The sequence below is a fragment of the Pantherophis guttatus genome, chromosome 2 (genome assembly GCF_059756535.1).
Source record: "Pantherophis guttatus breed Tessera chromosome 2, ASM5975653v1, whole genome shotgun sequence".
Taxonomy (NCBI): domain Eukaryota; kingdom Metazoa; phylum Chordata; class Lepidosauria; order Squamata; family Colubridae; genus Pantherophis; species Pantherophis guttatus.
In genome coordinates, this window is record NC_142064.1 from 132,045,442 (window position 1) to 132,069,203 (window position 23,762).

Consider the following 23,762-nt stretch of genomic DNA (forward strand, 5'->3'; position numbering starts at 1 on the left):
ACTTCCCAGACACTCATCTAGAAGCACACATCTTCATTTAGCCACTAAAGCCAGGAAGCTACACCCAGTATGTGGCTAGATCTGGATGGGGTAGCACCAAGAAACAAGTGTCTTTTGAAAATCATTGAGTGCAAACAGTTGAAAGAAATGCCTAAAGTGCAGCATAGGAACAGTTACTTGGAAAGTTATTGTCTATGCCAACCTTCCCCAACTTGGTCCCCTATTTGACTACAGCTCCCAGAATTCCCATGGAGGAGAAGATGACAGTGAAAAGAAAGTACCTGAAAAAGGATGGTGGGTCTTCTGCTTGGCGCTGTGCCTTGTTTCCTTCATCCAAGGGAAGACCTGTTTTGGTACATGGCCGCTACACGATTTGATACTGCCATTGGTGGTGGTGGCGTCACAAGGACTGGAAGAGGTAACCAATGACAGCTGCTGTAACCTGGAGGTCTCATCATGACTGTTCCCTAGAGGTCTCAGGGATGCACGTCGTCGTCGGGAACCTTTGGAGCCCTCTGAAGACCCTGTGGGTGTTTCTGACTTCTCCAGGGATATCAATGAGGTTGGGAAGTGCGGCTGGCTAAAGGAGGGCCTCCTAGTGAGAACTCGGCACCAGCTGTCTTCTGAGGCCTTTTGGTCATCTTCCTGCAGAGCCTTGTGCATGTCCCGTCCTTGTCGGATGCAAGGGGTGGATTGAAGGGGTGGGGAAGGAGGCTTGAAGACCATGCAATGCGTGTGAAAGGAATCCAGAGATACTTCCAGTCCTTACTGCTGAGAAAAGACCCTCCTCAACCACGTGCTAAGGGCAAACCCCCCTAAGTAGGTAGGAAGGACGCTCCTCTGCCTTCCTTAGGCAACCGCTGCTAAAAAAGGAACAGGAACCTTAAACAGAGACAGCCCAGTTTGGGGTTTCAGTGTTTCTGAGTGGAAAACAAAGGCGGTCTCCCAGAATGATGATCTGCAAATGTGGTGCTCAATGTGCACTAAAGAGTTGACATCTGTATTCTGCCCGATGATGATGATGATGAGTTTATTTTATTATTTTAGCGATTTGACTGTGTAGGATTTCAACACCAGCAAGCAAAATACCAGTGCTATTGGGCTCTGAACATTGACTCGAGGTTATACTCAAAAAGTGATTTTGGGAGGCTGGGGGGTTGGGGCAGTTAAAATAATGCTTGCTTATTTGACATAATAAGTAACAATAATCAATTCCATATCATCTCCTCTGGGATCTCCTCCCACTGGCTCAGATCTTATTAGTTGCTATTTTTTAAAAAAAGGAGGGGGAGAAATGCTTTCTTCCTTTCTTCCTTCCTTCCTTCCTTTCCCAGAATATATCTATCTATCTATCATCTCTCTCTCTCTCTCTCTCTCTCTCTCTCTCTCTCTCTCTCTCTCTCTCTCTCTCTCTCCCTCCCTCCCTCCCTCCCTCCCTCCCTCTCTCTCTCTCTCTCTCTCTCTCTCTCTCTCTCTCTCTTAAAAACTTCTCATGGGTTTTTGGAAGTAGTAAAACAAATCTAGCTCATCTGGAGAGCCTTTGGATTAATTAGCTGTGGATACCCATCAGTACCAAGATTAGCATATCAATTTATTAAATATATTGATTAAATGATTAAATGTGTGTGTGTGTCTATGAGTGTATTGTGTGTGTGTGTGTGTGTGTGTGTGTGTGTGTGTGTGTGTGTGTGTGTGTGTATAAAAATAAAGTTTGGCTGTTGATATGTTCCTATTTATTCTGGATTCCTGCCAGGATCAAAAGACCCAGTGATGTTCTTAAATCAATGAAGTTCTCAAATTCTGTGGCAAAGGTTGCACATGCAGTACCTGAATAACAAAATATGGTCCTGATATTTTGTTCCCTTTGAAATATTCATTCCAGTCAGTGGTTGGATTCAAGTAATTTAACAACTGGTTCTCTGCCCTAATGATTTCTTCCAACAACCAGTTTGCCAAACTGCTCAGAAAGTTAACAACCGGTTCTCCCGAAGTGGTGCGAACTGGCTGAATCCCACCACTGATTCTAGTGCCCTTATCTTTACTGATAACAGTGCAGATAATGGCAGCTAAAAGATGCCTCCTGAAGCTAAAGAAACAATATGATATGGAGAACTCACAGACTGTTGCACCAATAATTCCTTTCAATCCAGCAAAAAACAAGCATTTTGTATGTGTACATGTGTGTTTGTATGTGTGTGTTTGTGTGTGTGCACATAACAGCAACTTCTAAGTATCTTCCTCATTTAGGGTTGATCATATCTCTAAAGTATGAAGGAGATGATAGATGCAATGATAGATAGATAGATAGATAGATAGATAGATAGATAGATAGATAGATAGCTCATTTTTCTTAAATCCACCAGCCAGTAATGTGCTGGGTTAGGATGAGAAGCTCTATCCTGAATGGTGCAGACAAATTGGAAATATTTGTGGAATGGAAAAAAAAAGTCACTGGAACTTCATTAGCGTTCTCCTAAGACTTGTCCTATAAAATAAACCTTCTAGAGCTCAGCAAAACACCATTCTAAGATATGTCCTATGAAGTAAAACTTGCAGAGCTCATTAAAAACTTTTTTTTTTTGATTAATCAAGCAGTAGGTTTCATTGTAAGCTATGATTTGGGTGGGGAACAATTTTTTAAAAATCACAGTACAATAAAAAACCTGCATTTAAAACCTGCATTTAAAGCCTTTGGAAAGTTGGTGGAAATTTCTCTCCGTTATTCGCAAGGATCTTTCTGCAAACTGCTTGTCTTGCAGGGGAGGGGGGTATGGGTATGGATAGGGCACAGCAGGGGAAGAGGAAAGGAAAGGAAGAATAAATTGTAATGATCACAGAGGAACCCGGCCATCAATTCCATTATTCCCTAACCAGGAAAAAAAAAAATCTGCATTTTATTTCAGCAAATGGGTGGTCTCTGGGGGCAAGAAACCTGTAGCTGTTTCAGTCTAGCTGAACTTCGGCTCCATACAGCTACAGACTGCTGCATGATTTGTGGGGGGGGGGGGGCGTGGGGGGGGCAGGAGTGTTGGGGGGGGAAATACATCCTGAAGGAAAATGTACTTTAGCGACATGTTTGCAAACCTGCTTTTTACATTCACCATTTACATTTTTAAGTGTATAAATCTAAAATTATAAATTATAATTGGTGGTCCCTGCTCACAGGCAAAGTAATGCACAAAGCAGAGTTTAAGAGGCCCATCTCCTGAGACTTCCCCCCCCCCCTTCCCTTTCTGGGGATGAGAAGTGGACCATGGAGGTGTCAAAAGAAGGACTGTTCAAAATCAGACGTCTGTATATGCCCCACAGCCAAGAGATGAGCTCCTGTCTAGCCAACTGCAACATTGAGAGAGCAATGGGGGGGGGGGGGGAATCAGTATTTCATAACTACCATTGATGCCTATGTTAGAAGTAATGGCTTGTTTCATGTAAATATTAAAATCATTTGTGGCATAAAAGCCTTGCCGCCAATAGAGCATTTATGTATATAGTAAACTGCCTGGCTTTGAATGGATGAAAATAAGCAGGAGGTATTTTCTATTCCTCCACGGATCACATATCCAGGATAAATACTGATATAAATTATTTAGTGGGAGAGGGATGGTGATATTGGTGGTGTTGATATTTAAAATAAAACAATATTCTCAAAGGGGCAACTGACCCTATTGGCGAAATCATTGGTTTCTACAAATGTTGACAGGCATACAAGGAAACTCATAAAGAACACATTAGGAACTTTAAAAAAAAAATATATTAGGCTGATGGCTGAGCTACATAAGAAGTCTTGACTGTACTGATAGAAAGGAATTGGTCAGGATTTTCTGAGCTGAGTATGCTGCATACTTGGGGTGGAAGCTCTTTCCAAGCAACCATGTAACTTGAAACATAATTAATATATTCATTTATTAGCCCTTATAAACAGAAGGGCACTGACATCGACACCCCCTAAACTCAGCTTTGATTCACCACTTTCATCAGACAAAGCCCGTTCGTTTTTAAAAACTGTTTACTACGATTGTAATGATTCAAACTTTTTTTAAACTGAGCAGGCAGTATATGTTCACTGAATGGACTGCATTCGGATACTTTTTGTTGCTTTACGTTTTAATCTTTTCACACCGTTCTGTGCGTAAGAAAATCCTGTTTGCGAGGATGTAATATTAAAGATTACATCCTGGCAAACAGGATTTTCTTACGCACATGCACAGAACGGTGTGAAAAGACTAAAACGTAAAACAACAAAAAGTATCCGAATGCCGTCCCTGCATCATAGGCACTTACTCTTCCTGTGTCGTATTCGCCAGCAGCATGTGACCATTTAAACTTTGAAAACTGCACAGGCTCTACTAAGGTGTGGGTGGGTAACTTTGCCTCTAACTACTAACACTGCATTTGAGATACAAAAAAGGCAGCTGATGGATGGGAGCAGATGGCTCATTTATGTTGGGCACAAATCAGCAAGTTTTTATCATCCTGACCAGTGTAAAAAGGCAACAGAAAACTTGAGTTGTATTGATTTCAATAGAACAACTACAACTTTTTTTTTTTTTGCATTGGACAATGGCTGCAATTTGTATATGTGTGTGTGTGTCTGTGTGCGTGTGCGTGTGTATTGTGTAATATGTTTATTCACTCACACTGGTAGAATATTGTGTGTGGGGGGAGGTGATATTCTATGGTTCAAGTAAATAGTCACATTATGTTCACAGATAGTTCTTAAGTCTGTAAATTGAGCAATAGCATTTCAGAAAAGATCAGTTAAGGAAAATCCATGCAATGTAAAATGATGATGATGATGATGATGATGATGATGATGATGATGATGATGATGATGATAGCAACAATAGATATCTATAGGTTTCACACATTAAGTATAAGATTTTAGTTGTACCACTATTCAATGTAAATTATTACAAGTAATTCCAATTCCAATCTTGAGTCCACTTTTCCAGGAGTAAATGACACTGACACCAAAGGGATTTACTTTAAAGTAAGCATAGATAGGAATCACTGCTAATTTGCCTAATGCAGCCTTTTTAAAAAGCAGAGGGGGGAGTGGGAGAGATGAGAGCAGCCTTGCTGGACCCTGCATCTTATTTCCACACATGCACAGGTAGCCAGAAGTTTTGGAAATTTCATGCAGGAGAGACTGTGGGAAAGACTGGCTTTTCTGAAATGAGCCTTGGCTAGAGTCATAAACTGCCCCTGTAAATGGATGTGCTATTTCAAGCCAATAGCTCTACTGTAGGCAAAGCTTATCCTCCATGAATTTTCCTAGCTTTTTAAAGTTTTTTTTTTTTTCTGGATTATCCTACACACCAGATTGTTAGAAAATGCCTTGCTTAATCATGTGGATTAGGTCCATTTACCTACAGCCTTTTGACTCACCTTTACTTGCCTGAATGAAATTTTCCTATGAAATGATTCGGAAACCCCTTGGAGTCAGAACACAGAAAACTTAAGAGAGAAAGGGGGGGGGGGCAGGAGGGAGAGAGAAGAACAGACAAACGAAGAGAGAAACTTTGGTGACACATCTACAGATCTGCTTAGGGATGGTGATTTATAGCAGATTAAGGGAGATAGGCCACCGATTTAAAAAGATTGCTTCTTTAAGTTCTCCCAAGGAAACCGTTTCAGCAGAGGGACGCTGGTTTGGTACAAAGGCTTCGCTTCGACAGTTTGGCTGAGTTTTTGCAGGCCACCCCACACCGGCCAGAGATTGAAAACAAAAATGTTTTCAAGAGGATGCTCCCAGGGACAGGACAATTTAAGACAAAAAGGTTTTTTCAAGAGGAGGCTCCCAGGTCTCACCACCCCGTCAGCCAAGCAACTCCCAAACCAGTTTTCGGCCTTATTTTTTTTTTTTTTAATTTTTTTTTTTTAAACTTCCTCACTTTCCACCCCACCCCTTGGACTTATTCGACCTGGAATTCATCCCACCTCGCTTGCGCGTTTCTTCCTGCATTAACTCCCCCACCTGAGCTAATTGTAACGGGCCAGAATATCCATCGTTTGCTTTCAACGGAAGATTTGTTTTCTCCCTCCACCTCCCACGGCTTCTTCTTCTTCTTCTTTTTTTAAAACATTTCGTTCTAGAATTTTGCCAGAGACCTGACAAGCATTTGGGAGGACGATGGATAGCTTTGAATTGCATTAACAGAATCTCTCCGCGGTTCCCTGTTATTTTATATGGATTTATGCATCCCCAGCCGCAATAGGTTTTCTAGAAACCGTCTGCATGTCCGCACACGGGACGGCTGAAACTTGCGGGGAAGACCGACCAATCTTCAAGGCAAAATACTTTCCGTAAACAAGGGCTTTGGTTACGGGGGGAAATTTCTCCCTATTTAATCCAGGCAACCCCGAGCGATCCAGCCTGGCCTTCTTCCGAGAAAACTCCGCCGGTACGACCCGATCCGAAGCCCGCTAAAACAGATCCACTATCTCTGGAGGGCTCGGAACTTCTGAACCAGACAAGGGTCTGGAGGGAGGGAGGAGAGGAGGGGGCTGCTTATCCCAAGAGTTCGTTTTGCGGGCGAGGGAACCCACGCAGTTCTTAGGGAGCCCAGTTGAGGATGAAATGATCCGGGAAGTAGTCGGCTCAACTTTATGGAGCGTCTCTTTGGGGAAGGCATATGGCCGGGAAATCGCGGTTGCAATGCCTCCGCCCCCTAGGAATCGGGGGTCCCCTTGCAAACTAAAAGTGCTTTGAAGCAGGACAAAGCCTCACCCCACTCCGGCTTAATTTAGCTGGGCTGGCAAAGCAGACATGGCAGGCTTTTCTGGACGACTGGCCCGTCCCGAACAAGCAAGGCGATTTGCGACTGGCCTAAAATCCAGGCCCACCAAAATCGAATTGAGGGACATTCAACCTGTCCGAACATCCTAACAATGGTCAAGCAGTTAAAGGATCTTACGGGGGGCCCCGACGGGTTGTATGGATTCGGATGGGATAAGTATGAAGAGCTAACCCCGCCTAAAAACGAATTGGGTCGGCCAAAGGAAGAGGCGGCTGGATAGCGAAGTTGAATCTCTCCCTTGTACCATCGCTAGATGGACAGTAAATCCAGCTTTCCGGGTTTTCTGAAATATAAACTAGACGCCGGAGAAATCCCGTTGACCTCTGAGACCTTTGCACGATGCTCTCCGTCCCAAGTCTCATATCCATCTACAGTAATACGGGTATTTTAAATCAACCTAACGAAATTTGTCACCCATTTCTTTTCTTCTTCTCCCACCCCCCACCCCCCACCCCCCCAATATTTCGAGTTGTTCAATTCCAGCAAACGCCCTAAGGGCTAACTTTTGGCAGGCAGGTCACGTTATGCAAACCTGGGCTTCATGATGTTGCAGCATCCTCTTTTCTTTTCTTTTTTTTAAATCCCCAATCGCTTATATATTTAACAAACGTCTTGCGGGGAAAGCTTGTTTTAATAACACTTAAAGGTGGAAACACCAGACTTGGGGGGGGGGGAACAAAGGCAACGAATAATGCAGGGTCGCCCTCTGCTCTTCCCTCTCTCTCTCTCTCTCCCTCCCTCCAAGCGAGAAGCGCCCCCATTTCTCTGAGCTTTAACAGGAGGCCAGCTTCAAATGGCTCCCTCCCTCCCATCCTCCTCGCCTCGCAATTCTCCTTCCCCCTCCCCAAGTCGGAGTGGCAACAAAGAAATGGGGAGAAAAAAAGAACGGGGTAGGGGGGGGAGAGAGGAAAGGCTGACTGGGATCCGACCCAGTCCCCTCTAAGACCCTCACTTCGCTTGCTCTACGGATTCCTGTGTCACTCTCTGTATTGTATGATGATATTGTATTGTATATATTCTAAGGCACCTACCATGCATTATCACTCATGTCTATTGTATATTTGTGCACAACCTTACATGCACCCACCCATCCATCCCCTAAAAGGGATCTGCTATCAAATGTCTTTATGTAATCGGTTGGATCCCTAAAACTGGATGGCTGCCCCTTTTAAAAACAAATCCGAGGCTTTAAGGTTCAATTTTAAACGATTTTGCACTAGAGGGGGGGGGGAGGGGACGGGGGGGAGAGAGAAGAGAGAGAGAGAGAGAGGGAGGGAGGGAGAGAGGGAGGCATTTCGAATAGTCACACTTGTCAAGTGAGACCATCTTTTAGCTCTCAGAAGCAGCAAATCCATGTGAACTCTGGGTGAACCAAGATTGAAGCCATAAATCACCGCTACAAAAGCCGGCTGCTGCCTACGAGTTCCAGACCCTTACCTTTAACGCTTTCGCGGGCGAAGACGGAAAAGCAGAGCTACAAAAGTTCACTTATCTTTGCCAAGCCCAAACAAGGAGGAGGGGGAGGGAGGGAGGGAGGGAGGAGGGGGAGGGATGCAGCTCAGGGGGAAGGGTGGAGTGCCAGCGCCTTCCTACCAGCGAGCGGGCTCGGTTTCCTGGAGTGGTGGTGCTTAGGAGTGGTGGGCTAGGGAGGGAGGGAGGGAGGGAAGGAGGGCTGGTGCCGGGGAGGGAGACGCGGGACACGTAAGCCAACGTCATTCAACAAAGACCAGGGACAAGAAAGAGCCGGCCAAGGCACGGGGGGCGACGAGAATGGGAGAAGAGGACCCATTAGGGGAAAAAGAAAGCAGACAGCAGACGTTAATCTTGGGGCGTGGGGGGGGGGGAATCCCTTACTACCCTTGCTATCCCTGCCCCTTTAAGTAAAATCAAATCAAATTCGGAACCGCCTGGCAACCAGAAGGGCGACGCAGCTGAAAAAGGACGCCAACCCTTTTGCGCTCTCGCCTTGGAATAAAACCGGTGACCTCCCAGGGTGTGGAAGGGCCAATCGGGCACCTGGCCGCCCCTGGGCAGCCGGATTCTCACTCTGATTTTCCCAATCGACACCCCCTACACACACACACACACACACACACACACACACACACACACACACACACACACAAGTCTCTCATTGGCAGGCGGTTCTCCTTGGGCTCGTTTGCCTTCTCCCCCCCCCCCCCCCCACTTTCCCTCTCGCTCTGGGTTTCATCTTGAGGCGCTGCCTCCATCCATCCCTCTTCCCTACGCTCGCTCTTGGAAGCGACCTGCCCGCAGGCGCGCAATGGATGCTCTCCCTTCCCCTCGCTATCTGAAGCATCCGAGCCTTGGGTGCGTGGGAGGAGGCGGGCCGAAATATCGCGGGTCCTTGTTTGGAAAATTAGCCCGGCACCAAGGATGGGAAGAAAAGAAAAGAAAAGAAAAGAGAAAGTTTCACGCACGCACATCCATCGTTGACTAATCTATTATGACAAACAATATGATGGATATAGCTTATGTTAATCGTCCTGGCCTTTCCTCTAGAATTTAACTGTCAGTTAATGGACACCGGAAACTGGAATTCTACATGGCTCGCTAATGGGTTTAGGTATTAGCTAGTTCTAACGATGCATACAAATGCACTTGTCTCTGTGGGCTGCCTTAAGATTTATGGCTCTCTTTTGCCTTCGGTAGCTGTAAACAAGGAGAGGAAAACAGAGGGAAAGCGATCCTAGCTTTGCTGCACTTTCTACCGCTTAAGGAGCCCTTTCGCCAGGTTAATTCCTCCTCCTCCCCCCCCCACCCCTTGGAGAGAGCGCGGGCGGGGAAGAAATTATCCAAGATGTAGGAAAGGGTTTTGATGAAGTCCCAACTCTCCCTAAAGCACCGCTCTGTGGATCTCGGGGTGGATCTTCCTTTGCCCACGCTTCCCACAGGCGGGACGCGCGGTTTATAGAAAGGCCTAAAGGACAGAGAATAGTAGAAACTCGGAGCCGAGGCGATTTGGGAAAAAATATTGGGGACTGGGGAACCGGGGCGATGATGGTGGGGAATTAAAAAGAGCGGGCTAGAAATTTGCCCTCTGCTTCCCCGTGGAAAACTCCGACTACAGCAACCCGAGTGTGCCAGCTCCTGGCACAAAAGGAGCAATTACGTTTGGGGCAGGGGAGAAGAGAAAGAGAGGGGGAGAGCTACGTGTTTCACTTGGTACGATTTTTCTCTTTATAATCTCCTCCCTCGCTCCATCTTTCCTTATAGGTTTGATTTCTCCGGAGTTCTTTTGACAGATCCAAAGCCATCCGGAGTTTTCGGAGAAAACGGCTGCGTTGGGGCTGGTGAACGGAGACGAAGGAAGCCGTACAGCCCAAAGAAGAACACGTGGATGGGTGTGTGTGTGTGTGGTTGTTGTTGTTGTTGTTTTTAACCTGACCTGGTAAACTGGATAGAAAGAATGATTCACAACCAGAGACGCGCGTGGAGGTGTGGCGTTTGTATTTCTCCTTTCTTTTTTTAGGTAGGGTTGTTTGGAGGAGGGAAGGCCAGGGGAAGGGGAGGAAGAGGAGATAAAGCGGACGCCTCCAAAAAGAAAAAAGAAAAAAATGGGGGGGTGGGGAGGCTGGGGTTGCAAGCATCCTTCTCCGCGGTCAGAGTTGGCCTTACGCGCTGCCATTCGGATGCTGAGCTCCCGGAACCTTTGCAGAGCGCGGCGATGATCAGCTGTCCGAGCCCTGGCAACAAAACGCGAGGTTTCGCTGGCTGGCGGCAGAAGGGAAGGACATTAATCCCAGATTTAGTTGTACCTTCCTTTTGGGGTTCGGGGTGGGGGTGTTGACTCTCCCTTCCTTCCCTCTGCCCTTGCCCCACTGAAGATGGGGAGCAGAGAGAGATCAGGCAAGACCCGGGCATTAGCTCGTGCATTTGAAGTCGGAGGGGGGGGGGGGGCACTTAGTATACCTTTTCAGCCATCAGTCTGAGTAACGCAAACTTGGTTGGGCTCATCCGGTTGTGGGGTCTTTATCATTACAATCGTTTTAGGTGGAAGATCTATCTGTCTGTCTATCATCTATCTATCTATCTATCTATCTATCTATCTATCTATCTATCTATCTATCTATCATATCTATATTTACTATTTCTATATCTATAATTCTATAATTCTATCTAATTCTATATCTATGTCTATATCTTCTATATCTTCTATATTTATAGCTTTTTTTTTTTTTAAAGGAATCGAAAGAGAGCAGGGTTTCATTTTCTGAGGAGTTTCTCGGCTTCAGGATTACTTTACAAGATTTATGTTTTAGGCACTGAAGTTTTGCCACCTTGGATGAGCAAAATTGAAGTTTTAAAGGAAGCATAATTAGTGGGGGAGGAAGTACCCCAGTATATAACACCCCCACACCCTGCCTACCTATCTTTACTTGAAAGGAAGTCCTCCAACAGTGCTTACTCCCAAGAGCCTGTATTGTTGCTGTTATTTTTTGCTTCTACACCTCATTCGGTATTATTTTCAAAATAAAGCACAACTTTCTTTCAAATGCAGTGCACTGGGTCTCAAATAACGATAAACTAAAATATATTTGGGGTGCACTTTGTTCTAAAGGAGGTTGCTAAACACACGCTACCTTGACTGGGGGGGGGGGAATGAAACTGAGAGTAAGATTTACAACAAGACCCCATTTCTGAAAGTCCTATTTGCTAATTTTTCAAGGCCTCTTTGCATTTCCTTAACAAAGATGTGTGATCCTAAGTACAAACACACACACACACACACAGAGAGAGAGAGAGAGAGAGAGAGAGAGAGAGAGAGAGAGAGAGAGAGAGAGAGAGAGAGAGAGAGAGCGCGCCAAGGTGTTTTAAGCTGACTTAGCAAGTATGTGTGTACTTTGGATCTCTCAGGGCAGATTAGATATGCTTTAGCATTTTAATTCTCCAGACCAAACACTCTTCTTGTGTAAATCTAGAATGCTTCATTGGGCAGAGGAAAACAAAGAGGCTTTTACAACCTTGGGATATTCCAGTAACTAATTTTGTTTACTTTTTTTTTTTTAGCAGTTGATCAGGGCAATCCAGCCCATGAATATACTCTTCATTGGAAAATGGAAAAGTGTAACAAGACTGGCAGAACTGAACATTCCTGGGGGAGTTGGGAATAGAGAACAAGGTGAAACAGAACCGGAAAGGATATCAAATGCTTTGGGAAGATGTGCCACTCATTCCAAGGGAGCCTTGCTGCTTTGCAATGTTCACTTGGAGATCCATAACATACTTAAAACTCCAAGTCAACCTTTTCCCTATTTATTACTGTGTATAATTCAACGTTATTGCAGATTAATAAGCCAATAATGATCATCTCAATAGGGAAAGTATACTAGCCAGGCTGGTTTTATGGCCGCCCTTATCCTTTCTAATGACCTTTAAAGTAATAACTCATTACAAAATGAGCAATTGTCTGGAGTGCCTTTAATTTTTCTTCCTTTTTCTCTTTCTTTCTTTCTTACTTTCTTTACTCTTCCTCCCTCCCTCCCATTTACACACACTGCTTTCAAGATCTGCCCAATACAGTTTTAACTTAGTGTGGAGGGGGGGATGGGAGAGATATAATTCAGGGGAGACCTTCTCCAACTCTTTTTGCAACAGTGGTTAGAAGGACAATTTTTCAGGGTTTCTTGACTGAGCCAGTCGTTTTATGCGTCTTTCTAACAACAACGCTTTACCTCTACTGTGATTAAAGATCCTTGTAATGTCTCTCTTCAGAAAACTTTTAATTGCTGTTTTAGGACCATAAGGGAGATCAGAGATGTTAAGAATTGGAATATTGATTTGGAACTCAGGGAGACCCAAGGACAGGATCCTGCTCAGCCATGGTGGGGGAGGGGAAGCTAAGCACTAATGATTTAGCAAGGATAAATTGGGGAAAAGGTGGTTGAACTGCTATAAAGAGTATTGAGCCCTTAATGCCAAGATACAGAAGTATTAGCTAAATAAATAAATGTTTTGCTGCCGAAAATTATGTGCCAAATTTAAATAATGTGCATTTTTAGTAGGAAATAAATCTCTTGGTACTGAGACATTTCTTAAGGTGTGCTTATTTATAGCTGAAACTCTAAAACTGCTTTCTAAGATTTGCAGACTGAATGGTTTCTTGGCAAGCACTGTCATATCTCAATGGAAATTGCAGCTAGGAGTGGGCATGAATTTCTTTAACCTCCTAGGTACTATGTCTCTTTAATGAATTGCTTCCCACTATATTACTGGCAGCTTTTAAAGTAAAACATAGCCATCCTGCTTTAGAACTTTAGATTTCAATTGCCGTATACATACATTCTGACTGGAAATCAGGCTAATGTGTTTCTTGTACATGTTTTGAATGAAAACACGCTTTGATTTTACTAGATATGGCCATGAGGTTTCATTTTGAATAGATATTTCAGCAGAGAGATAGTAATAAATAGGAAGGGAAGCGATCACTTTAGGCCTTCCCTATCTATATAATTTTGTAGGCTACCCAATTGCAAAAACAAAAACTAGATTCATTCAATATGCTATCCGGTATGGAAATCCTCCATTATTATATCCTTGTCCCATTCCCTATAACCAAATTGGGGTTGGGGGGGGAGCCATAAGGAAATCAGGAGCTTAGAATATGGCAAGGGGTCTACTGTTCCCATCATTTGCTTAGCATTGGTTTCCCAAAATTGGGGTGGGAGGGAGAACCACAGGAAAATCTGGAGTCATTGCAGTATGCAAGACAACAGAAAACTTCTAATTATATGATCCAGAGATTTAAAACAAGTGCTTTATCTTAAAACGGCCATGAGGTTTTAACATCTGCAAAGGCAGCCTTTTACGACACTGAATTGCTTTGCTAATTTAGTTTGTGATGCAAATGAAAAGCCAATGCATAAATAGAAGAGTTAAACTTCCAGTTTGAAATGGTTTGGGTCAGAGCAGGTGAAGAATATCTTTGATCGTTTCCCACACCCATGTAAATTTGCTGCTGCCCTATTCTGCAATGTATGGAGTAAAAAATATTAATCCTGAGAAGATGACCTCATGGGCAGAGGTCGCTGTCCCATATACTGTGGCTGAAACTGGCTGCATAATTTCAGGCATCGTGTCATGAAATCCTTTTTTTGTTGTTGTTGTTGTTGCTGGTTGAAATAGGAATAAAAAAATGAACCCAAGAAAGGCAAAGATCTTGTTGCTGCTTTTTTTTTTTTTTTTTTTAGGTGAAACACTTTCTGGCGGGGTATATATAGCCATGTGCATGTAGCAAAGGCATCAGCTAATGGATCACTCATGAAAGTAGCAGCAATACCATCTGCTGCTGAGCACCAGTCCTAGAAAAATGCTCCAGAGTCTTTAAAAATAATGCAAATGTGGATTTCATGGATTTCATCTGGATGCCACTAAAGATCAAGCCGTTTAAGCCTGTGCAAGAAAATTCATAGAGAACTAGGCAACCATATTTAAAACGCAGAGTAGTTTTCACACCTACAGTAGATTGAAGACTTATTCTGTCACATAAGCACTTCAGAGCAATCATTCTCATTCAAGAGAATGAATTTCACTAGCCGGGCCCCCAAACCATTCAGCCCAGAGTGTATTCTTTTCCTGTGGTGGGCTTGATGAGGCTGAGGCAAGTCAATGTGAATGAATGAATGAATGCTTGCTGGTGGAGTTCTGCATACACTGCACATAGCCTTATAACCTTAGTTATTTCCACAACTAAAGCAAGGAGCCAAAGGAATATCCCCTCCCACATGCACAGGGTGTGCTGGTGTGTATGTGCATGTGAGGGAGAGAGAAAGAGAATCCAAAAATGATGACACCTCCCACAGATGGACATCAGCGATGTTAATGGGAAGAAGGCATAGTTAAGATACCACATGCAGAAGACAGTTGCTCAGTTGTTCCAAAATGCGTAGCCGCCATCACCCAAATCCTACCACCCGTGGAAGTGCTCGTGCAGACTGCTGCGGAGATCTTGCTGTTTAGCCTACAGTTTTTCAAATCCAACAAGGTGATAAATTTGATGCCAAGTTTATTACAAGTTTATTATCTTAGCTGTTGCCATAACAACAACATAACCCAAGGAACAATGGAATAACGGGGGGGGGGGAGAGAGAGGCAGGAGAGAGAGGGAAAGAAATTGAACACTTTATTGCTCAAATGCAACTAGGATTCTGTCCATTGGACAGAAGTTGACATCAGCTTTCACAAAATCCTCTGGTTTTGGCAGCCAAATATATAGAAGTGAGCACGTTAACCACTGCATAGAAATATGAGTTTCAAATTGGTGGACTGATACTGGATCTGGAAACTTCTGCTTCATTTCCTAGTACAATAACTAGTCAACATCTTCATGGCATTTCTCCTATACTGGAGGTCAGTCCTGAAGTTCAGTTCCCTGGGCAATCTTCAAAGGGACAAGTACTCTTTATAATCCCAGTCCTCTTTTATTTAGGCCAAGCATCCAGGGAAGTAAGCCATGGAATGCCTTTTCAGAAGGTGCTCTCCTACCTACCCTGGACATATTTCTGTGAACGGTATAAACAGAGACAGTATTCAGTTTCACCAACACAATTGCTAGCAGGACATAATACAACATTGATTTAATGCTTCCAAATGGTTTTGTCTTAGATTTATGGATAATGGACAGTTCCTTGCTGGATTCCCATAATTCCTTAAGAAATGTGAACTCTTTATCTAGTGGTTAGCCCTGCTTTGGCACTGAAACAGCGGAGGAGGAGGAGGAGGAGGGGGGAATGATAGGCTTGGGCAAGAAGGATCTGATCCAGTTCTAATCGCTGATTTGGAAAATTAAATCCCATATGAATTGTTGATTTAACTCAAGCAAAAGCAAAAACCCATCTTATCAATTTGAAGCCAACCAATTCTGTTCAATGATTTGATTCAGAAAACTGACTCAATTCAGAGATTTGACTAAAGGACCTTCACACTAAACCTGCTAATCAAATAATCACACACTAAAGAGCATTTCTTAACGCTTAAACTAGAAAAAGCTAAATGTAACTGGGAGATAGCTAATTTGCTAAGCGGGCTGGGATGGACCTCAACGTCAAACCATACCGTCACTATATTGTACCTGCTGTCTATAGGTAAAAGCAATCTTGACAGTAATTTCCACATACAGATAATCCAGACAAGCTCACCCAGATGCCCCTGTATCTTTGACATCCTAGGCATTTAGAAAATGTACTGTGGACACCACTGTGAAAAACTGCAGAACTGGTAATACATAACTGTATTGATCACATTCCACTGAGGCTAGAAAATGTCATGAACCAATTTCTAAGGATCAACATATTCTGTTCAACTGAAGTTACTTTTAATCAAAGGGCACGGAGGCTTTCTTGTAGCACACCCCAGGGTAAAATACTATCTTCCTATGGTAGCAGCTTTTAAAGAATTGCAAGGCGAGTAAATATTTTCCAGGGTGGATAAAGCCAACCAAGGGCATTTAACACATCCAGGATCATCTATAATCTACTACCGCTTTGCAAAGAACCTACAGCTGGCAACTTTATAAAGGGCAGCACTTGCTTAAGAGCAGTATGTTTATTGGCCAACTTAGTAGAACCATACATCAGTCCCTCCAGCATTGGAGGGAGCAAGGGAAAGTTCTGGGAGAGATTGGGGAGGGGAAGCAATGGGAAATTGCTCATACTAATTCTGATTTATTGATGGCAAAACAAATTCATTAAGGGCTGGTGGTGAAAGAGCTTACCTCTTAAAAAGCTAGCCAAGGTGTGGAGCTTTTAAAGGCCTACTCTGTTAGAGAAAAGTGAAAGGAAATTGGCATGAAAGTGAGTCAGCCATTCATCCTGAGCTGTGTGTGTCTCTCTCTGCCCTTCCCATCCTTTGCATTTTAAGATCGTAGCTACTGGATTTGGGACCTTACACCAAGAAATCCACTGCCCTGCTGCATTGATAAAAGTTCCATTTCCCTCCTTAGGCGATAAGATTTCAAGCAACTGGTATGATCCTGATTATTTCAAATCAACAGGAATGCTAACTTCTGAGAAAGGGAGACTTACATTTTACTCCATATCACCACAGGCTTTGATTATATCTTACTCTGCCTAGGATCAACCTGAAGGCTGTTTATGCTTCAGCTGTGTGCCTGTGTTTGGCTGACACATGGGCTCGGCGTGATACTCACAGGTCAATTAGACCTCATGTGTGTACAACAGATGCTCAGCTAAAGTGCATGATCTGTAGTACTAAACTTTGAAACTGATTATCATGCTGGTATTTGTTGATATCAGAAACAGCTGATGCCCAGTAGTGATGAAGGGTAAAGTCCTACTTGAATGCTGACCTTGTCTGAATTAGAAATATAAAATAATGCTATATAAGAAAAAAATATATGCATTTATGATTGTAAACTGCCCAGGGTTACCTTGAGGTAAGATGGGTGGCCTACAATTTTATAAACAAACAAGTAAAATTTTGCCTGCCACTTCCCATTTAAGTTGGTGATAGGAAAAAAATATTTTTCAATGTTATTTCACAGGAGAAGAACTTATCTTAAGTTCTCAGGGCAAAGCATGAGGTACTTACATTTATTTAATAATGAGATGGTCACTGCTATTCAGGATTGGTGGTAGTGCCCAATTTTTCATTGTCCCATCATTTCTACCAGCAGTTTTTAGCCTTCCTGGTTTTCTACCCCTTCCATTCATTTGCAACAGAAGGAAGATCCTTCCTGGGCAGTTTCTTTAAATCAGAAAGCAGGAGTCATCAGGGAGGTTTCCAAATAATGGAGAGAAGACTGACTACAGGTAGTCCTTGACTTAGAACAGTTCATTTAGTGACCATTCAAAGTTTCAATGGCACTTTTTCAATGGAAAAAAGTGACCTATGACTATTTTTATACCCTATGACCATTGCAGCATTCACCAGGTCATGTGATTTGCATTTGGATGCTTGACAACTCACATTTATGACAGTTGAATGTCCCAGGGTCAATGTGACCTTCTGACAAGCAAAGTCAATGGGGAAGCCAGATTCACTTAACAACCATGTTACTGGTTTAACAGCTGCAGTGATTCATTTAACAACTGTGGCAAGAAAAGTTGTAAAATGGGGCAAAACTGACTTAACACATTTCTCACTTAGCAACATAAATTCTGGGCTCAATTGTGGTCATAGGTCAAAGACTACCTGTAATAGAAAGCATATCAGCTTAATTTCTCCTAAGACGTTTACAATAAATCCAAAAATGCTACCTAAGAAATACAAAATTAATTTTCAAGCACCCTACAAATAAAGTGGAAACGCAGAAAATGCTTTACACGGGGAGGAAATCATTAAGCAGGCTTTGGCACAGCATTATGTGAAACTTAAAACTTGTTTCTAAAGTACTATTGACATCAGAAACATTCTCAAATCCATGTTGGATCATATTATATTCTGCAGAACCTAACAAAATCAGCTTTATTATGGGGCTATTCTGCATCAACCAACCTTAATCCTACAATCCTATGTGCGCTTAGAAACAACCTGTTCTGATTTTAGAACTTGAAAAAGCCATTGTGTAGGAGCATGTAAGCATTAGAAGATACATGCTGTACACAGATGGCTGTAATTTGCAAAATCAGGTATGCTATGCTTTAATGTTATCCACCCATAATAATATATAGGAAGGCAGAGTAGTTAGCAGGACTCTTCAACTAATCCATTCTCCATAGATAACAGTACATTTTTCTGGTGAATATCTGTGGAGACTCTTCATATATTTGTACTACAGCTGCATATAGTCTCCAATTAACTTAGAGAGGAGGTTAAAGTGGAGAGGGAGGGGGAGATTATTCAAGGTCACACAGTAACAACTTCAAAATTAGCACAGATTTTAATCTAGGATTTTCTAATCTTATGCTAACTTTCTGACCATGACACCAAATTGGTACATTACTATATTAACTCAGTGGAAGTTTATATTTTGCCCATGAAACCATAGTCCTGTCATTCATAATTGGTCTTCCAATAAGTGCCTTCCAGATGTTTTGAAACAAATTGCCATTATCACTGGCTACGGTAGCAAGAATATAATGAGAAATGCCAAACATACACAGCTGGAAGAATCCTTACATATATAACTACCATTTAAAACAGTGTTCACTTTTTATTTTGTATATTCACCTTTCCAATAATAAGTTTCTGACAATACCAATATTATAGTCATATTTTCACTTCTTCTAGAAATAGAAGAACGCTGAATAGTCTTACTGAATATAGTATAAACTTCAGGTGGAAGTTTATCCTATTTTCAGTAAGAATATTCAGCTTTCTAAAATCCAAAATTCTTTGGCATAAGGCCCTAGCTCGGGATTGCTGAGGGAGCACTTGGTGGGAGGCAGATAAAATTGGAAGTGTCTTGGCGACGTTTCGATGAAGTATCATTTGTCATCTTCAGGCTGGTGTTTTCGGCGTCGTGCTTCTAGGAGCAATGTGTGATCGCAGCTGTTTCTTCCTTTTAACTGGAGGAAGAAACAGCTGCGATCACACATTGCTCCTAGAAGCACGAAGCCGAAAACACCAGCCTGAAGATGACGAATGAGACTTCATTGAAACGTCACCAAGACACTTCCAATTTTTACGCGGGAGAAAACCCGAATAACCAAAGACCTACATACAAACACCCTAAATATATATATAAGTCACTTAACAACTGTCTTGTTTAGCAATGGAAAATTTGGACTCCATTGTGGTCACAAGTCAAGGACTACCTGTATTAGTGCAATCCATCACCTGATTATCTGTCTATCCAAACTAGGATTAGGAAAACTAAAGCCCTCTAGATGTTGTAGACTTCAGATCCTGAGGGCACTAGCAGTGATCAGGTACCATTGACTAAAACAACTGGAGACTAATATGGGTTGGGACAGGTTTTCTATTTGCTTCACATTGGGAGGAAATGGATTAATGGGGATGAGCACTCCAGCTGTTCTATTACCTGGATTCCAGATTCTTTTCTTTTTATTGTACACAGTATTTTAAAAACAGAAAGTGTCTATTCTCAGTCATCCAAGTCATGGTTGTCCAAAAGCTGCTGTTCAAAAGGCAACTGGACTTTCTTGTTTGTTTGTTTGTTTTGTTCCCTTGAAAACATTTCGCTTCTCAGCCACTTCTTGAAAGTCCAATTGCCTTTTGAACAGCACCTTTGGAATGAAAAACAGAAATGTAAGTCTTCTGGGAGAGATATAAAACTCTCATGCCAGAAAGTGGCTTCCCCATCACTTTCTTCTCTCCCAATTCCCTCCTCCTCCTCCTCCTCTTCCCCAATTATATTCCATTGTAGTTCATCACCAAGAGAGTGGTCTTTAAGCACCTGCTTAAATTCACCTCCCTCCCTCCCCCCCAAAAGGATTCTTAATCACGTGCTTAACTTTGATCAAGTGATTAAATGTCACTGAGAGCCAGTGGGACTTAAGCAGGTGCTCCTAATGTTTTGATGATTTTAGATAGGATTTCTTATTTCCACCTATGGGTGTTAAAAAGATACTTTTTTTCCTGAACTGAAGACAATGAAGCTACTTGATGGTGGATTTGAAAGAATTGCTTGGTACTCATTTCAGAAGAGAGTCATCCTCGTTTCACTTCTCTGGGGTCTCTCTTTCCCTCCCATCTATTTGCCCGATTAAGCTTCATATTCTGACTTGCTCTAGGAAAATGCTGCCTGCCTATTAGAATACACCGACTTCCAGGAAAACTAACCTTAATGCAAGATTGCATTCCACCATCCCTGTGGATCATTTAGTATATTATGTGGCAGCATATGTGAGCCTGCCACTGAGCACACACCTAGCAGACAGCTGCAGTCATTACCAACTCCACGGCAAGGATGTCTGCACAATATCCAAGCTATTTGTATTTTCTATTTTACATTGTTGCCAGCCGTCCAAAGTTGCTTAAGATGGGTAGCCATATAAATCTTTTAAATAAATAGTATATAAGACTCGATGCTTTGCATAACTCCACACTATGCATGCTATGTGTCTGGCACATTTCACTGTTTACCTTAAGATTTAGGTAAATCTTTTTTGCTTGTAATTTCTGACTACTTGTTTGAATCCCATCCCGAAGCAACAGAAGATAAATTGTACATCATCAAATATTTGAAAGGCTGGGACATCAGTGGCAGAGGAAGTTTGCTTTCTCTGTTGTTCCAGAGTTTGTTTTTTTGTGCTTTTGAATCAGTGTTGACTCCTGGCAACTGCCTGCAGTTTTCTCGGCAAGGTTTTTCAGAAGTGGTTTGCCAATACAGGTTCCTAGGGTTGCAAGAGGATGACTGGCCAAGGTCACCCAGCTGGCTTGGTGCCTAAGGTGGAACTAGCACTCACAGTCTCCCAGTTTCTAGCCTGGTGGCTTAACCTCTACAACAAATTGGCTCTCAGGTTTTCTCCCATGTCATCAAATTTCACCTATGATTTCATTTATCCAAGTACCACATCTCCTCTCAATAGGAAGATTCCTTCATTATTCATAGCAAATATATAAGCTGTTGTATGCACAGTTAATTTTGCAGTGATCAGGTAATACAATAAATATTCAAACAAGCCCACAGAAAGATCAATAAATAACAGAGATAGGCTTGCCCTGCTGTTTTTTTTTTTTTTACAGACCTACTAACATAAGTGGAACTTGTTTGTGACAAACATGATTCACTTTAAAACTGTATGTAGTTTCCATCATCACAAAGAGTTGGTTTGTAACTTCAAATGTTCTTACTCCACATCACTGAATTGAATTCCTATTTTCTACCAACTAGTTATTTCACATAGTCCCAATTTCAGGACAGCTGGACTCGGCTAAAAAAACCCTGATACAATATTTTTAGAAATTATAATTCTTGGACATAGAATTACAATTTTTAGAAATACTGTAATATTAGAAAAATTAGAAATATTGTAATACGAAGAAATACTATACTAGTTTTTTTCAGTTTAGCATCAGATCACCCAAGTACACTGAAATCTGAGTAAGCATGTTTAGGATCACTTTATAAATGGTTCAATATGACTTTTGTTTCTATCAGCCCCAACTTATTGTAGCAATTACAAGGTGCAGTGCTGGCATATAAAATCAGTTTCAAAATCTACTATCTCAGGGGTTGCTCCCTTAGACCCGTGATGGTGAACCTATGGCACGCATGCCCAAAGTGGCACATGAAGCCATGACGCCCAGCACGCGCAGCCTTGACTGTTTGTCTTCTGGGTTTCTGGCGCGCATTTGCGCGGGACAATCAGCTGTCCTTTGGCAGTGCCAAAAATCAGTGGGCACATGCGTGCCGGCCAGCTGATCGCCAGGCGGGCATGCGCGCTAGAACCCGGAAGTTTGGTTTTTCCGGAGCGTGGACTTGACAAGCGCACATGTGCGTGCGATGTTTCCACACGACCTTTTCGGCACTCGGTGCCAAAAAGGTTCACTATCACTGCCTTAGACCCACATTAACCATATTTTAGATACAGGGAGTTGAGGTAGTGTATTTTATCTAGGCCTAAACATACCATAGCAAGGTTAATATAATATTAATATTAATATAAACTGAGGATTTCTTCATTCATAATTATTTTTAGCTGGTCTAATGTATTGTGGTTTCGCATTTTTGTTAGATACTGTTTTTCTTTTGTAAGCTGTTCAGAGTCCCCTTGTTGATTGGCATCCATATAAATGTAGGAAATCAATATTTTAATCTCATAGTATCTACACCAGCTTGGTAACTAATAAGTTAGATCAAGATTGGGAGATTTCTGCTTGGCTTGGAAGGGGTAGGGTGAGGTTTCTTATATTTTCCTGCCTTGTTGTTTCAAACTCTGCCAAGGAGCCACCAAAGCTCCTTCCAGAAATGATACAATGGGCTACAAAGACAACCAGTGAAGATCCCTGGTCCTTTTTAGTTAGATGCACTTGCTGGTTCTTGGTGACATCTGTGAAGAAGAGGCACTTTTTCATTCATACAATACTCCATCTGGCTCCAGCCCAATAGCTCATGTTTTTCTATTAAATTATTTATTGAAAAGATTTATATGGCATGTTTGAAGGCAAACTCTTACATGATTTACCATGCCTTCTTCTGGGGTGTTTTTTTCAGCTTCCCAGTCTAATTTATAACCCTAGCCTTTCCTGGTGGTATCCTACGGAAATATTATCCAGATCCAACCTAGCTTAGCTTAATCAAGATTAGCCAAAAGCAGACAGTTACTGCCGACTCTATTATAAAGATATTAGGGGTGATACATTTTATTAACAACAGCAAAGAGGTGACTTGCCATTGTCTTCTTCCAAGATAAACTAAGGTAAATAAATATGTCTCTGGGTCCCTCTTCAAACTGTCTAGCAATGGAGTTAATAGGAATCAGGTCAGAGTCTATAAGCAATCCTTGCTATAGGTATCCTTCTATCTTTCCTTCTGGCTCATGTAATTACTCCTACAGCTAGGCACATACATACATACGTACATACCTAGAGATACTGACTTCAGAGTGTTGGAAAGTTAGAATGAGTGAAGGTAATCCTTCAAGCGATCTAGATTCCAAATATTTAAAGCTTTTAAAATCCAATCCCATTACTTTCATTTTGATCTGGAAATGTATTAGCAACCAATACAGTTGGTATGAACTATCTGGCAACCCAACACCCTCTATGGCTTCATATATGCAATAGTTTGATCTGATGTTATTAGATTATAGAATAAAATACCCTGTTTCCCCAAAAATAAGACCTATCCTGAAAGTAATGTGCATGTTGTTACATGTGCACCTAATATAAGCCCTACCCCCAAAATAAGCCCTACTTAAGAGCCTGTGCAGCCGGCCAACCGTCCATTCCGTCTGGTTACTCGCAGTGTTGCGGCCACAAGGCGAAGCAGGGGGGTGGAGTTGCCCCACATGCCCTGCACTAGCTTACCTCAGGGCCCCGCAGCCAGACCACCCATGCCCCAAAACAGCAGGA

At 42.4% G+C, this 23,762-nt stretch overlaps 3 protein-coding genes and 1 long non-coding RNA gene across 13 annotated transcripts in view; 1 reads left to right on the forward strand and 3 right to left on the reverse strand.

Moving 5' to 3' along the window:
* The window catches only part of LOC132711019 (homeobox protein Hox-D3-like), a 170,958-nt gene that overhangs the window by 63,476 nt on the left and 83,720 nt on the right, over positions 1 to 23,762 (reverse strand). Inside the window, exons 1-2 of one of the 8 annotated variants that reach the window (XM_087886762.1) lie at positions 8,238 to 8,257; positions 282 to 860 (exon numbers count right to left, since the gene is read on the reverse strand). The exons of 5 other annotated variants lie outside the window; for them this stretch is intronic. In XM_087886762.1, coding sequence (XP_087742888.1) covers positions 282 to 726 — 445 coding nt within the window. In that variant the 5' untranslated portion in view covers positions 727 to 860; positions 8,238 to 8,257. Of the gene's footprint in view, positions 1 to 281; positions 1,331 to 8,237; positions 8,683 to 23,762 lie in introns of those variants that run through there. 2 more of the 8 variants (XR_015732408.1, XM_060688940.2) reach the window with 2 other exon arrangements.
* On the forward strand, positions 8,507 to 12,848 carry LOC148115328 (uncharacterized). Of its 3 annotated transcripts, none has more exons than XR_015732415.1 (3): positions 8,507 to 9,131; positions 10,038 to 10,165; positions 11,832 to 12,848. It is a non-coding gene; the product is annotated as an uncharacterized LOC148115328 (long non-coding RNA). The 3 variants fall into 3 exon arrangements; XR_015732416.1 differs by having other exon boundaries at positions 8,969 to 9,684; XR_015732414.1 differs by having other exon boundaries at positions 8,971 to 9,555.
* Positions 14,810 to 23,762, reverse strand: part of HOXC5 (homeobox C5) — a 73,508-nt gene continuing 64,555 nt past the window's right edge. Inside the window, exon 3 of the mRNA XM_034419109.3 lies at positions 14,810 to 15,322. The gene's annotated coding sequence lies outside the window, so the exon portion shown is untranslated. The remainder of the gene's footprint in view (positions 15,323 to 23,762) is intronic.
* Positions 14,810 to 23,762, reverse strand: part of HOXC4 (homeobox C4) — a 46,412-nt gene continuing 37,459 nt past the window's right edge. Inside the window, exon 3 of the mRNA XM_034419102.3 lies at positions 14,810 to 15,322. The gene's annotated coding sequence lies outside the window, so the exon portion shown is untranslated. The remainder of the gene's footprint in view (positions 15,323 to 23,762) is intronic.